Source organism: Alosa alosa, chromosome 3, assembly GCF_017589495.1.
Source record: "Alosa alosa isolate M-15738 ecotype Scorff River chromosome 3, AALO_Geno_1.1, whole genome shotgun sequence".
Classification (NCBI taxonomy): Eukaryota; Metazoa; Chordata; class Actinopteri; order Clupeiformes; family Clupeidae; genus Alosa; species Alosa alosa.
In genome coordinates this window covers 5,793,328-5,809,505 of record NC_063191.1, presented here as the reverse complement: position 1 = coordinate 5,809,505, position 16,178 = coordinate 5,793,328, and the positions used below count along the sequence as shown (strand labels likewise).

Sequence of the window (16,178 nt, the reverse complement as noted above, 5' to 3'; positions counted from 1 at the left end):
GTTGAAAAAGTATAAAAAGCCTTTAATTCATCATGGCAAGAACTGGTTAAAAGCACATGGGCCTACGCGTTGCGGCCATATTGGCCTTCATCAGGGCATAGAAACAGGAAGTACAACAAAGCTTAAAATGGACACCCTTAGGTGTTCAGTGGGTGGAGCCTTCCCATTGTCACACACCATGTGACTAACAACAAGTAGGTTGAAAAAAAAAAATAATTAGCAAAATAATAACAGAGACATCTCACTAGTGAGAAAGAGAGAGAGAGAGAGAGAAATAGATTTCAGTTGAGAAAGTAATAAAAGTACACAAATAAGTACACATAGAGACTCAAAACTCAAAACTCGAGACTCAAAAAAAAAAAATTTGGATTTGGACACTTAACAGGCTCAACAAGCCTAATATTTATTCAATTGTTATATTCAGCAATCGCATGGCCTGAGCAAAGAAACTCCTCCTCAGTCTTTTATTACTGTAAATCAACACTAGGGTGCAGTACTTTCCTTTCAATCATTTGATGTCTTTGTAAAGACACTCATTAATAGGTTTCCTTTTGGGGAAAATGTTCTTTATGTGTTTGTAAAAATGATTGTATCTAACATTTCTCATTTCACAGACTTTGCCCTTTTTAAAAACACAGTTTTTTTTTTTTCAGATGGAACATTTCAGAAACATGTCAGTGAAAGTTTATCTAGACAGAGGGATAAGTACACACAGCCATCCTCCGGAAGGGATGTGCTTTGTATGTAAAGATCTCTCTCTCTCTCTCTCTCTCTCTCTCTCAAAATCAAGCTAGATGCCATAAAGGAGAAGCTGAAAGTCACCTCTCATGAAACAGCTGAACACATTAAGGTACGTGTCACGATTCATATCAAGCACAAACTAAATGCTATACACAAAGACTTCAAAGATTTCAATCCAGAGTAATTCAAACGTACTTACTGAACTTATTTCAGACTCAGACTCAGCACACAGAGAAGCAGATCAAGGAGGAGTTTGAGAAGCTTCATCAGTTTCTACGAGATGAAGAGGCAGCCAGGATAGCTGCACTGAGGGAGGAAGAGGAGCAGAAGAGTGAGATGATGAAGGAGAAGATTGAGAAGATGAGCAGAGAGATCTCATCTCTTTCAGACACAATCAGAACCATAGAAGAGCAGATGGGAGCTGATGATGTCACATTCCTGCAGGTCAGAACCATCCAGTCTTTGTGTCTTGGGGGTGCTTTGATATTAAGATTTCTGGTAAATGTTAACAAATTTCATATTTCTGATTATTCTATTGTTTCTACTATCTGTGTTGAGTGTGGTGTTGGTGTGGTGTGGATCAGTAAGAGGCTTTGATTCACCTCAATGTGTTGAGTCTAGAGAGGAAGGAGAATCATTCTAAGAGGAGGTTTCAATGAATCAAAGAAGAACAAGGTTGTGAGTGTGTGTGTGTGTGTGTGTGTGTATATTATTGTGTGTGCAAAGTGCCCTCCTGCATTATTGGCAATTTTAGTGGTATTTTGGTCTCAATGCTCCCCCCAGTAAAAAATGAACTGCATCAAGTTTGTTGTGTATGACTACACTGACACTATGCACATGCCAAGTTTCGTGGAATTCCGTCCATAGGGGGGGCTATAGAAAAAAAAGTAACTGTTTGATCATCTATGAATCCACCATTAAAGGCTTATGAAGATAATTTGTAGAAACAATCATTTTAGACACCTTTTCTCCTTTGTTATTTCCCAGAGCTACAAGAGCACAGTGGAAAGGTGAGTGATCTGCCTCCTGTCTCTCTCTCTTCTCTGTGGTTCTGAACCCAAACCCACAGCAGCACTGACTCCTGAATGTTATTCCAGAGCCCAGTGCACACTGCAGGATCCAGAGAGGGTTTCAGGAGCTCTGATCAATGTGGCAAAGCACCTGGGCAACCTGAAGTTCAGAGTCTGGGAGAAGATGCAGGAGACTGTTCAGTACAGTGAGTAGCCTGCTGTTTTAATTCATTCAGTGTGAAATCAGATAAAATCCAGGAAAAGAATGTTCAATACAGTGAGTTCCATAGTGAGTGCAATACAGTGCCACACACACACACACACACACACACACACACACACAATGACACACACACACACACACACACACACACAGACACACACAATCACACACACAAACACACACACACACACAAAATTTGGGCTGCAGCTATCGATAATTTTTGTAATCGATTAATCTAGCACTTTATCGATCGATTAATCGATTAATCGGATCATTTTTTTTAGCATTTTTAAACAACCAAAACAAATAATGCATAACGAAAATGACATGGCTGTAAAATGATCAAGCAATTGGCACAGAGGTATTTATTCTAACTCCAACATTTGGCTCCAAAACTAAGCCCATTTATTGCAATTTACCCATTTAGTGTTTATAAGTGCCAGTGCCAACAATTAAATAATGTTCAAAATGCTCTCTGTAAAATTGCAGCCTCTTGTGCATGACTTAGCTGGGCGAACAAAGCTGCCCATACTATGTTGTGAAGTGCTGGGAGAGAGAAGAGGGAAAGCAATTTAATGTATTAATATGCACAACAAGTTTCATGCTGTAATCTAGACTTGACATCAAAGTAAAAATCTGTTTTATGTAGATTTCTACACCTGCAGCATTTACCATTAGGCTACTAACAAATAATGTTACCATTAGCCTAGTAAAAAATAATTTCTGGGGTGAGCCTATTTGCTATGGTAACCCAGCAACCTGTGTGTGTGTGTGTGTGTGTGTATGCACACATGCGGTGCGTGAGGGAAGATGAGGGTGCATGCATGCGTGTATAATTTTTTTTAGGCATACTGTCTTGCAATTGAACGTGAATAACTTAAATACTTAAAAACATAAAAAGCTAAACATTATATCACGACATCGCTACAAATACAGTATGTGATTAAAATCAGCCAACATCAATGTAGGCTATAGGCTACGTAGATAGATGATAGATAGGCTAGATAGATTGATAGTGCCTACTTTATTTATTGACGCTTGGTGAAACAGCATGTTTTCGGTTCAGATGCTTGTTCTTTTCCTTTTTTGAGTATGTAATGATACCAAAACTTTACTTGAAAACTTTAGACATTCTCTGCCATTTATGGACATCTTGACTCCGCCATCGCGCCAGCTAATTCAGAACATAGACATATTCTATGATTCAGAATGTATCATGATTCACACGCTAGTGGTGTGCTTCCCGAACAACGGTCCGTGTGGAACAATAAAATCCCTGCGCGTATAGTGCGCGTCATAGGAATTTAACGAGGCTTCGGGGCAGGGTTTTTGCCTCGTAATTTTTGTAATCGAGTTATTCGAGTAACTCGATGAATCGTTCCAGCCCTACACACAATCACACACACACACACACACACACACATACACACACATACATACATAAATACACACACACAGAGAGATACACAGACACACAGACACGCACACACACACACACACACTCATACACACACATACATACATAAATACACACACACAGAGAGATACACAGACACACAGACACGCACACACACACACACACACTCATACACACACATACATACATAAATACACACACACAGAGAGATACACAGACACACAGACACGCACACACACACATACACACACACACACACACAAACAAACAAACTTGACACACACACACACTCCATTACCACTGCATACAACTGCTGAAATCAATCACTAAAATACAGCCAGACCAAGCGGTGTGTTGAAGCAGGGAGGTGGGAGAATGAGTAAATATATCACACAGTACAGAGCTGTGCAGCATCTTTGCTGCAAGTATCAAATGACAGTCAGGTCATGGTACTCATGAAGAGAACACTTGGTACCAGCCCTATGAATAATGACCATCATTCACATCCTCATCACACATCAATCAGCCCTATTGATAATGACCATCATTCACATCCTCATCACACATCACTCAGCCCTATGAATAATGACCATCATTCACATCCTCATCACACATCACTCAGTGTTCAGCTCATGTGTGTGTTCTTTCTCTCTGCAGCTCCTGTGACTCTGGATCCCAACACTGCACACCCACAACTCTTCCTGTCTGAGGATCTGACCAGTGTGAGATGTGGTGGTAAGATACAGCAGCTCCCTGATAACCCTGAGAGATTTGATTACTACGCCAGTGTCCTGGGCTCTGAGGGCTTAAACTCAGGGACTCACTGCTGGGATGTGGAGGTTGGAGAGAACACAAAGTGGCAAGTGGGTGTTATGACAGAGTCTCTCCCGAGGAAGGGAAACTATTTATCTATGAGTGGACAGTGGTATGTGGGTTATACTGGTACTGCGTATGGAGCACATGCTCCCCCACAGCCCTCCACTCTTCTCACAGTGCAGCAGAAACTCCAGAGGATCAGAGTGCAGCTGGACTGGGACAGAGGAGAGCTGTCATTCTCTGACCCTGATAATAACACACACATACACACTCTCACACACACTTTCACTGAGAGTGTTTCCATACTTTAACACTGGTAAATTTCCAATGAGGATCTTACCGGTTGCGCTCTCAGTAACAGCAGAGCAGCACTGATGGAGCTGATAGTGTCTCTGTGTGGACCAGAACTGATCAGCATGAGGAGATGAATCAGTTAGAGGAGACTCTGAGAGAAAACACCACTGTGGACTGAGAGAAATCACCAGCAGCATCAGACACACCTTCTTCTCCCATGTGATCATTTGACATTCATTGTGCACACTCCACCTGTTTAAATGTGGTGTAAGGGATAAAGGTTTGTGACATGTCAAATTAATTAGGTAAATTTCACAGAATCAGAGGACTGGAACAGCTTTGTGTTCTGTCAGCACCTGTTCAGGTGTGAACAATCAGGTGATGACCGTCTGATGGTCTTGTAGCACCTATAGGAGGACATTTTAACCTTTCAGATCTGTGTGCAAGAAAACCATATATGTGTGTTCTGTATATTTTACTCATGCAGTCTTTTACTTTTGTTTGTGAGCAAGTTATTCATAGAAGTATATAAGTGAACAGAAATTGGGATGATGAGAGATGTTTATCATTTGTGACATTCTTTCTCAAGGTGATTGGGCCAAAGTGTTGGTTTGTTAAGATAGAGGGGGCCCTGAGATGGAGCTGCCATCTTCACTAGGGAGGTTGGCGCCTTCATGTGAAAGTTTGGGGAAATGTCACTGATGTTGGTTGTTAAGGGATACATCCTTGTGTAATGTTGACGAGATGAGTGATGTGGTCATTGAATATCTGACGTGCCACAAGGGGAAATGTAAGTTTTGACAAGTCCTATACGCAGTGCGCCTTTTCTCTGTGTCTTGAGACAAGTCCTATACGCAGTGCACCTTTTCTCTGTGTCTTGAGACTGCGTCTGTTAGTGACACGGCGTAGGTCTCCGGTACCGTGAATAAAACTCTCCGAGATTTCTGACTGACTGCTGACTCTCCTTGAGAAATATTTTGAACAATCCAGAATTTTAGCACGACACACCCAAAGGCTGTTGCACTGCCACTGGAAGGCCAGCAGGGGGCAGAATGTCACAGCATAACAGGCATGATGAAGGGGCGGGGTGAGAGGCAGAGACACAATGGGGCTCTACAACATGTACAGTGTGTTGATGACCCATGACCCAACATGTGCAGTGTGTTGATGACCCATGACCCAACATGTACAGCGTGTTAATGACCCATGACCCAACAATGTACAGTGTGTTGATGACCCAACATGTACAGTGTGTTGATGATGACCCATGACCCAACATGTACAGTGTGTTGATGACCCATGACCCAACTTGTACAGTGTGTTGATGATGACCCATGACCCAACATGTACAGTGTGTTGATGACCCAACATGTGCAGTGTGTTGATGACCCATGACCCAACATGTACAGTGTGTTGATGACCCATGACCCAACATGTACAGTGTGTTGATGATGACCCAACATGTACAGTGTGTTGTTGAGCCATGACCCAACATGTACAGTGTGTTGTTGAGCCATTACCCAACATGTACAGTGTGTTGATGATGACCCAACATGTACAGTGTGTTGATGATAACCCAACATGTGCAGTGTGTTGATTATGACCCATGACCCAACATGTACAGTTTGTTGATGACCCATGACCCAACATGTACAGTGTGTTGATGACCCATGACCCAACATGTACAGTGTGTTGATGATGACCTGCTCGTAGACTTCAATGTAAATACATCAATAATAATAAATAAATAGGATTAAACACACATGATGCATGCAGCAAAGACACAACATGCACATCAGTGATCACTGGTGATGGAGACACAACATGCACATCAGGGATCACTGGTGATGGAGACACAACATGCACATCAGTGATGATGGTAAAGACACAACATGCACATCAGTGATGATGGTAAAGACACAACATGCACATCAGTGATCACTGGTGATGGAGACACAACATGCACATCAGTGATGATGGTAAAGACACAACATGCACATCAGTGATGATGGTAAAGACACAACATGCACATCAGTGATCACTGGTGACAGGTTCATATTTATCATGGGGGTATGGTCCCTACTGGATCAATGTTTGAGTGGTGTGGAATTTATTAATAAAATAAATATTGTCTACTAGTTTTGTTTTCTTGATTGTTTTTACTTTTTCAAATGTGTTTGAGACCTCTGTGTGTGGAGTGTGAGATTTGGGGTTTGCGGGGTTATAAGGATGATTTGAAAGCTCTGAAGCTGCTGTTGAGAAAAACTAGTCTGTGTTTAGATTGTCGGGAGAGAGCAGCCGACGCCCTGACAGAGTGGAACATTATGACAGAGTGGAGCAGTAGGCTTTGTCACAATAGAACAGTAGAGATCATAGAGAGTCATGTGTTATTGTAATACAGTTTTTTGTTCAACTGCTTAGACTCTAATTATTTGCTTGTCACATAATTTTCTAAACAGGTCTTTCAAACACCATAACCTCACACCAAGTCTGCAAAACCATACACTAATTCTCAGTGTCTGACTCAGCTTTCAATTTCCTAAAATACATTTTGCAAAACACCACACACAATTTTCTACCTAACACACAAAAATCTAACATGAAGTAAGTTTTTCAAAGACAACCTACAACAAAACAAAATGCCACACTTATTCACACTCAGTCCTAAATGCACAAACACTCATGACTTTACTGAACACCATCGATTTACTGAACACCACGATCATTGCCTTAGTATAGGCCTGTGAATAGATATGCAGCAATTTCTTTCTTTGGAAATACAGTTATTTCTGTCTTTGGCAAAATCATCTTTTTCAAAACTCCATGTTAATCTAGTTGTCATTGTATTTTCATTCCGTTTTTGTTGTTGGCTGTTACTGTCTCAACAGCAAATTATTTAAGGAAAGTCATTATTGTGTTTCAATACTGCTTACGTTTACTGTGTATATCAACTTCTCTCTGTAGACGACTTTCACTCTTGTATGGACATATACATAGAAGCCCATGAAAGACAGAAGAGCTTTAGGTGTTGAGCAACAGTGTGTGCAGTACATGATGAATCCAAAATGTCATGACAAAAGTGATTATAATGTGAGGTGAATGTTTGTTTTAGAGATTATAACATTTTGAATGTTGTCTGTCATTTTGCTGGAGATTTGAGGCATTTTGTATATTGCGTGAGCAACAGTGTGTTTCGTGTGTAGAATTTTGAAAAATAGACACCGAGTTTTGAAAATGTGTGTAAACAGTTGTAAAAAACTGTAAACAGTTGCTGTGTTTCATGTGGTCAGGGTGACCAAAGCCAAAGGTTTCCCCAGACAGTTTTTCACAATTGCTAAAACCTTCCACCCTTTTCCCAAAACTGTGAACACAACCCCCAAATCTCAAACTGCATTCACAAAACCTCTAACAACCTCTGCAAAACTAAACAATTGCCTCAAAACAGTTGTACCTGTGCTCAAAACCAAACACTGTGTTCAGATCATCTCACAAAACATTCAAAATGAAAACGCTACTGAGCAGTTATGGCAATTCATAAAAAAAGAACTTGTTTGTGTTCAGTTGTGGTGCACTGCAGATAGCTGGGTGTGACAGATGTGTGACATCTTGGTCGGACGGGCCAGAAGTCCAGAAGTCTCTCTATCCCTCCCTCTCTCTTTCACTCTCATTCTATCTTTTGTATTGCAACAGAGCCGGCCAATCAGAATCCTCAACCCAAGTCCCTCCCTCCACGTGATCTTGTAGTTGAATGAGGAAGTGGGGAACTGAGGCAGACAGACTGCAGTTACTGACTGTCTCTGTACTCTTGAAAGGTACGAGGGTGTAAAATATCTACACTGCATAAATAAACAAACTGTTGTCATTCCAGATACATGTAACAGAGTCTGACTGCCTTGTGGAGTCATTGTGTTGTTATTTTTCTTTTCAGAGACTGACATGATCCTCAAACTGTGAATTTGAAAGTGAAAATAAACTACTGTACAAACAACTATAGCAAACTAGAAACTACCGGTAACAGGACTATGGCATCTAAACCTTCCTCAGAAGAGGATTTTTCCTGTCCTGTGTGCTGTGACTTCTTCAAAGATCCCATTCTCCTCTCCTGTAGTCACAGCTTCTGTAAAATCTGTCTGCAGCAGTTCTGGGAGACCAAAGGGTCCAGAGAATGTCCAGTGTCCAGTCTGCAGGAGGAGATCATCAAGGGATCGTCCTCCCCTTAACCTCCACTTAAGGAACCTGTGTGAGGCTTTCTTCCAAGAGAAAAGTCAGAGAGCTTCAGCAGGGTCTGAGGTGCTCTGCAGTCTGCACAGTGAGAAACTCAAGCTCTTCTGTCTGGAGGATAAACAGCCTGTATGTCTGGTGTGTAGAGACTCCAGAACACACAAACACCACAACTTCAGTCCCATCAGTGAGGCTGCACCAGATATGAAGGTAGGAATGATCAAGTGATACTGGCAATAAGCTGCTTCTTGGAGGAGCCATGGTGCAAATGTCACCACATTTGGGTCTGAGCACCCATGTGGACCCAGACTCAACTCTGACTAATTTCTGACCATAATCCTCTATCTCTCTTAAGGTCCGTTCACACCAGGGACCATAACTATAACTATAACTATAACTATAACTATAACTGTAACTATAATGATAAAAGTGTCCACACTGACCAACGATAAGGAAAGCCTCTCTTTGTGTTGATGCATGAGATGGATAAAATGTGATGGATTCTGATTGGCTGTCTGAAGCTTTTCTTTCTCAAAATCGCTCTGGAAGTGATCCCCAACGATAACGTTCTTCAAGCCATTGTAGTTATAGTTGATGTGTGGACGTCATCATTCACATGAGCAAGAAGGATATTTTTTGCAGTTCTAGTTCTCGTTCTTGGTGTGAAGGGCCCTTTACACTCATTTTTACTCCTGCTGTCTCCCACTCATTTGCTGATCACCTCTACTGTCCTATCAGTGAAAGCCAAAAGCTACAGAAATAAGCTCAACATTTCAATTTCAACATTTACATTATGAAGAATGAATTATGAAGAGGATATGCACATAGGCCATTTTGGGTATTAAAGGGTAAATCTGTTAGACCTGCAGATTTCAGTAAAGTGTGCTTGTATTTCAGGATGAGCTCAAGATCAAACTGGAGCCCCTAACAAAGAAACTGAAGACCTTTGAAGAAGTTAAACTCATCTGTGATCAAACAGCAGCTCACATTAAGGTAAGGCATGACCAACATTAGACAACAACTTTCTTTCAAAGAAAAAAATAAGGGAATTGTAATGTGTGTGTTAATCTAGAGCCAGACCCAGAATACAGAAAAGCAGATCAAGGAGGAGTTTTAGAAGCTTCACCAGTTTCTACGGGATGAAAAGGCAGCCAGGATAGCTGCACTGAGGGAGGAAGAGGAGCAGAAGAGTCAGATGATGAAGAAGAAGATTGAGAAGATGAGCAGAGAGATCTCATCTCTTTCAGACACAATCAGAGCCATAGAAGAGAAAATGGGAGCTGATGATGTGATGTTTCTACAGGTAAGAAGCAGTCTTGAACTTTTCTACCTCAGTGTCACTGGTAGCTGCTGTGTGATTGGACAAAGAGAACTCAAAGCTGATGTGCTGCAGATGTGTGAACACAGTAGGGGTCCATCATGGAGCTCTATGAGGTCAGAACTGTGCATTATGACATCAGCAACACAGCTCTAGTGGACCATAGTGGACACGAACTGATGCACTTCATAGGGAACGCAGCTCTAGTGGACCATAGTGGACATGATGCACTTCATTGGGAATTTAACATTATTTGTGGTTTATTTATTCCCACATTCAAAGTTTGCTTATGTTTACTTTAACTAATTATAGCAACGGCAAGTTTGATTAGAAATAATAATGTAATACTTACTGCATTTCACCCTTTATTGTTCTGCAGAGCTACAAGAGCACAGTGGAAAGGTGAGTGATCTGCCTCCTGTCTCTCTCTTCTCTGTGGTTCTGAACCCAAACCCACAGCAGCACTGACTCCTGCATGTTATTCCAGAGCCCAGTGCACACTGCAGGATCCAGAGAGGGTTTCAGGAGCTCTGATCAATGTGGCAAAGCACCTGGGCAACCTGAAGTTCAGAGTCTGGGAGAAGATGCAGGAGATTGTTCAGTACAGTGAGTACACAGTTTCTCTCTCACGCACGCACGTACGCACACACACACGCACATATCGTGTTGTTATCTACAACTAACATCAAACAATTTCATAGTGACTGCTGGGCATAAATATAACATAAGTATAATACCGAAACTCACACTACTGATAGAGGTCAATGAGAATGAGGTCAGTGAGTAGCCTACTGTTTTAATTCATTGAGTGTGAAATCAGATAAAATCCAGGAGAAAAATTTGCAATACAGTGAGTTCCATAGTGAATGCAATACAGTACCACACACACACACACACACACACAAACACAAACAAACACAAACACACACACACACACACAGAAATATACACACACACACACTCATTGATGATGACCATCATTCACATCCTCATCACACATCACTCAGCCCTATTGATAATGATCATGTGTGTGTTCTTTCTCTCTGCAGCTCCTGTGGCTCTGGATCCCAACACTGCAAAACCCAATCTCATCATGTCTGAGGATCTGACCAGTGTGAGATGTGGTGATGTGAGACAGCAGCTTCCTGATAACCCAGAGAGATTTAATAAGGCTGCCACTGTCCTGGGCTCTGAGGGCTTTAACTCAGGGACTCACTGCTGGGATGTGGAGGTTGGAGAGAACACAGTGTGGAGTGTCGGTGTGATGACAGAGTCTCTCCAGAGGAAGGGAGAGTATTTCTCCATGAGTGGGTTGTGGTGTGTGGGGTATAGTGGTGCTGTATATATGGCATGTGCTCCTCCTCATACCTCCACTCCCCTCACAGTGCAGCAGAAACTCCAGAGGATCAGAGTGCAGCTGGACTGGGACAGAGGAGAGCTGTCATTCTCTGACCCTGATAATACCACACACCTACACACTCTCACACACACTTTCACTGAGAGAGTGTCTCCATACTTTAATGGCTGTAGGGTGTCTCCTATGAGGATCTTACCAGTGAAGGTCTCAGTAACAGCAGAGCAGCCCAGTTAGAGCTGATAGTGTCTCTGTGTGGACCAGAACTGATCAGCATGAGGAGATGAATCAGTTAGAGGAGACTCTGAGAGAAAACACCACTGTGGACTGAGAGAAATCACCAGCATCAGACACACCCTCTTCTCCCATGTGATCATTTGCCCTTCATTGTACACGGTCCACCTGTTTAAATGTTGTGTATGGGCTAAAGATTTGTGACGTTAAAAATCAATCGATTAGGTACAATTCACTTCCTCCTCCACCTGCTCCACTCTCCACCCAAACACAATGGCCCTCCTCTTATTGGCTGCTCCACCCTCCATCAGACACTATGGCCCTTCTCTTATTGGCTGCTCCACACTCCATCCAGCCACAAAGGCCCTCCTCTTATTGGCTGCTCCACCCTCCACCCAAACACAATGGCCCTCCTCTTATTGGCTGCTCCACCCTCCATCCAGACACAAAGGCCCTCCTCTTATTGGCTGCTCCACCCTCCGTCAGACACAATGGCCCTCCTCTTATTGGTCTGATGTCCTGGGCAGTTAGGCTGTTGTGTCTGTGTCCTCTCGGCATCCCAAAACAGTAACCCAAAACAGCCTGTGAGACCAACAGGAAATGACATCATTGTTCTTCTTTTTATCTCCTTTTATTTGTATTTTTTGAGAGTGGCGGCTGGCTTTTTTTTTTAATCTGAACGTTTTCTAAATGTTTTAATCTGAACGTTTCTGCGGCCGCTGCCTCCACGCTGTGTCCAGACACAATGGCCTGAGCTTAGACTTGCCCCTCTTATTCTCCTGATGTCCTGGGCAGTTTAACAGTTAAATGGACCAACCAGTCGGGACTCTTGCCAGAGGTGTACAGATGTTTCCCATATTTCTCAGAGAATCTTATGGTATATCTCTTCCTCTCTCTTTATTTGTCTCTCTCTCTCTCTCTGCTGGGTGGACGCCATGTGTAAGACTCCTCTCTCTATCTCTCTCTCTCTCTCTCTCTCTCCTGGGTGGACACCATGTGTAAGACTCCTCTCTCTCACCCTCTCTCTCTCTCTCCTGGGTGGACACCATGTGTAAGACTCCTCCTCTCTCTCTCTCTCTCTGCTGGGTGGCCACCATGTGTAAGACTCCTCTCTCTCTCTCTCTCTTTCTCTCTCTCTCTCTCTCTCTCCCTCTCTCTCTGCTGGGTGGGCTGCATGTGCCCTCTCTCTCTCTCTCTCTTTCTCTCTCTCTCTCTCTCTCTCCCCTCTCTCTCTCTCTGCTGGGTGGACGCCATGTGTAAAACTCCTCTCTCTCTCTCCCTCTCTCTCTCTCTGCTGGGTGGACACCATGTGTAAAACTCCTCTCTCTCTCTCTCTCTCTCTGCTGGGTGGACACCATGTATAAGACTCCTCTCTCTGTCTCTCTCTCTCTGCTGGGTGGACACCATGTATAAGACTCCTCTCTCTGTCTCTCTCTCTCTGCTGGGTGGACACCATGTGTAAAACTCCTCTCTCTCTCTCTCTCTCTCTCTGCTGGGTGTAAGACTCCTCTTTTCCTCCCTTCCTCTAGTACCATAGAGAGAGGACGGAGTATCAAAGCAAAGGTTTCTTTTTTCTGTATTCTACTCACTTTGTCCTTTACTACTGTATACAATAAATATAGTTTGGTACTCAGGCTGCGTCCTGCATGCGTCTGTCCGAGTCTCTTCAGAGTTTAAAGGGGGGGGTGGGGGCTCAGGAGGTACAGGGTCGTTCCCTGACCTTGACCATGAGCAACACACTGAACCCCAAACTGCTCTAATGTGCAGGTTGGCAATAGAGTTTAGATTCTCTGCCCGAGCCTGAACCACGGCCTGGTCGGGCCGATATTTAGCATTATTTATATATATATATAATATATATTTAGCAAAGTAGGTAACAAATGTGTACAGTTATACAAGTAACAAATGTGTACAGTTACACAAGTTAGGTTACAAAATGTCATTTATAATGTCATCTGCGCAACACGTGTCATGTGCAGCTTCTCCTCCACTTGCACGCATCACACCGGGCCTGCTGTGCTGTATTGTGTAGCTCACGCATCACACCGGGCCTGCTGTGCTGTATTGTGTAGCTCACGCATCACACCGGGCCTGCTGTGCTGTATTGTGTAGCTCACGCATCACACCGGGCCTGCTGTGCTGTATTGTGTAGCTCACGCATCACACCGGGCCTGCTGTGCTGTATTGTGGAGCTTAAGTGCAATGTGAAGCTTGAAGATGTAAAGAAAAAAAATAAAAACAGGACAAATAACTTTAAAGAAGTTTGGAGGAAAGTCGGAGGTATGCATGAGGTATGCTTTGTTGTGTGTATTAAGTGCGCACGATGTTCGCCTATGACCGCAAAAAGACTTGGAGATGAACACATGAAACAGGCTTGCCTTGTCAGAAATAATTATAGTCAGCCTTCAATGTCCTCTTTTGTCATTACACCTTTAATTTCAGAAATTGTGATTCAAGAAGAGTATTTTTGTTAGGGGCTGTTCGTTATTTATTGAAGGGGCCACCGGAGGAATTTTGAGTGCTTCAGTCAAAAGTTGCATGACCCTCTCTTGCCTGCTAGAAATTGTTCAATGACCCTCCGACAGAATTGATAAAAAGACATGACCCTCCCCTGCCCATTGTCTTCCGCCCACGCTGCTTTGCGCCACAAAGACACACTGTGATATCGTTCTTAAATCAATCTTTCCCGGGAGCTTGCATGCTGCCAGTCCTTCCTTTTCAATGTGTTGCACCTGTTTGCACAATTTCACAAATAATCATATGTGATTAATAATGTGGCAAATAATCCCTGTGCACAGGGACCGAAACAATGCATGGCAACTTTTTCCGCCCGCTGTCTTGCAGGGGCGTCACTAGACCTTATTCACTGGGGCACGTGCCTTAGTAAAAGTCTCCAGTGCCCCAGTAAAATTCTAGCGCTGCTCTCGCTGGAAACTAGCCTAGAAATCTAGACGCGCCCCTAGCGGCAGCAAATTAAATTTGCTGCCAGGGCTAGTCTAGCAACTCTCCGTTGGCTTGTGAGCTCCAGAAATCGAAACTTAATCAGGGCATTGAAATCATGTATAGGGTCGTTTGGTGGGCTTAACATAATGATTGATGGCAGAGTTGCAACGGTTTGGCTTGAATTCCCTGCTACTTGAAAACAAATATCCTATTGCATCCTATTGCGTGCAGAGGGAATTTGAAAGACAACTGATTATCCCGCCCCTCGGACTGAGCACTGCAAACAGTGAGTGCCCAGACCCTACATTTTAATGTGGGTCTGGCTCGCCAGGCTAGCTGGAAACGGCATACATGAGCGCATCTCCGTGCCTGCTTTAATCATGGCTCGAGCCTGTCACTTACCAGCCAATAAAAATAAACAAGGAAAAAAAGAAAGGGGCCATAATAGCCAATCAGGAAATAGCACCTCTGTAGCTGGGTAAGATTGAACGCAACAACCAATGAAAATCGTTCACATGATTCTTCCGAGTGTTTCGTTGTACAGTGGAAACCGCTGGATCACTTTGAGCGCAGAGTAAGTCGTCCCCTGTTTTAATGTTAGGCTACAACAAATTCACAACTTGTTTAACAGAAAAAAGTTGATCGCTGTTAGAGAATGTTGCCCACATAATTAGCATCTGATTTTCAATGCTTAGCGTCATTGTAGCCTAAATTTAGCAACAGTTTGTGCTTGTGCTCTCTCCCTCACACACACACTCACACCATGTGTAGGCTGCATGCACACATGCGGAGAGTTAATAATGATTTAGCCTACTGTAGAGAGAGTCCTGTAAAAGTAGCCTATACTGTTTGTGAAGCTGTCCTACTGTAAAACTAAACATAGCCTTCTGATAAACTATTCAGAGATGGACATCAGAAAATTCTTCCTGAACAGAGGCAGAGGGAGAGGAACAGTGAGGAGATGAGGAGGACGAGGGAGGTATGATAATTGCCCACATTAACGCCAACATTAACATTTATGTTGGTAGCCAGTGCTGTGATTTGATCTATGGTTTAATGGCAAACTTAAATAAGTTTGCTGCATTTGCAAATGTAGCCTATAATAATGCAGACAACAACTGCAGTGAGTTGGAAAAGAGAAAGCAAGAACACATAGGCTACTACTGGCCAATCCTCTCCAATTGTTTAGAATTGGACTCTGGGCGTTTGGGAACAGCTGAGGGAGGAGGCTACTTGAAACTGCGAGTTTCGGTCGGTGTGAGCGAGCGGACTTTCAGTTGACCGTAATTAACACCCTTTTGAACAATCTAAGCTGTGCGAACGTCAGAGGGCGGTCTACGCTGATTCATCATTAGTGAGACACGAGGACAGCTGCATGCAATTCCTGTCAGAATAACAATAGAGGCTGTTGCTGAAGCGTCAGCATAAGCGGCAGCCCTCGTTTCAGCCGTCCTCGTTTAAGACGTACGCGGTCAAGACAAGCAAGTTTACCTGTGCAAGTTCACAGACGCCGACAAAGGCAAAAATGTGCCATTTCAATGTGCCATTCCACGGCCATCGCAGAAAAAGGCATCATGCCAAAAGGGGCAGAAATCGCCTTCACCTCC

At 43.2% G+C, this 16,178-nt stretch overlaps 1 protein-coding gene and 1 pseudogene across 1 annotated transcript; both read left to right on the top strand.

Moving 5' to 3' along the window:
- The first annotated feature begins 731 nt into the window (after positions 1 to 731).
- LOC125292287 (E3 ubiquitin-protein ligase TRIM35-like) lies at positions 732 to 4,201 on the top strand. Its single transcript, XM_048239504.1, has 6 exons — positions 732 to 740; positions 955 to 1,185; positions 1,729 to 1,751; positions 1,839 to 1,957; positions 4,049 to 4,126; positions 4,179 to 4,201. The coding sequence occupies exons 1-6, from the start codon at positions 732 to 734 to the stop codon at positions 4,199 to 4,201; spliced, it is 483 nt and encodes a 160-aa protein (XP_048095461.1).
- Positions 4,202 to 8,259: 4,058 nt separating this feature from the next.
- LOC125291703 lies at positions 8,260 to 12,576 on the top strand (annotated as a pseudogene).
- The last annotated feature ends 3,602 nt before the right edge of the window (positions 12,577 to 16,178 follow it).

Coding starts and splice junctions, on each gene's coding strand:
- LOC125292287 (XM_048239504.1), top strand. Junction 1,958..4,048: donor GCAGGAGACTGTTCAGTACA/GTGAGTAGCCTG, acceptor TTCTCTCTGCAG/CTCCTGTGACTCTGGATCCC. Junction 4,127..4,178: donor GACCAGTGTGAGATGTGGTG/GTAAGATACAGC, acceptor TTACTACGCCAG/TGTCCTGGGCTCTGAGGGCT.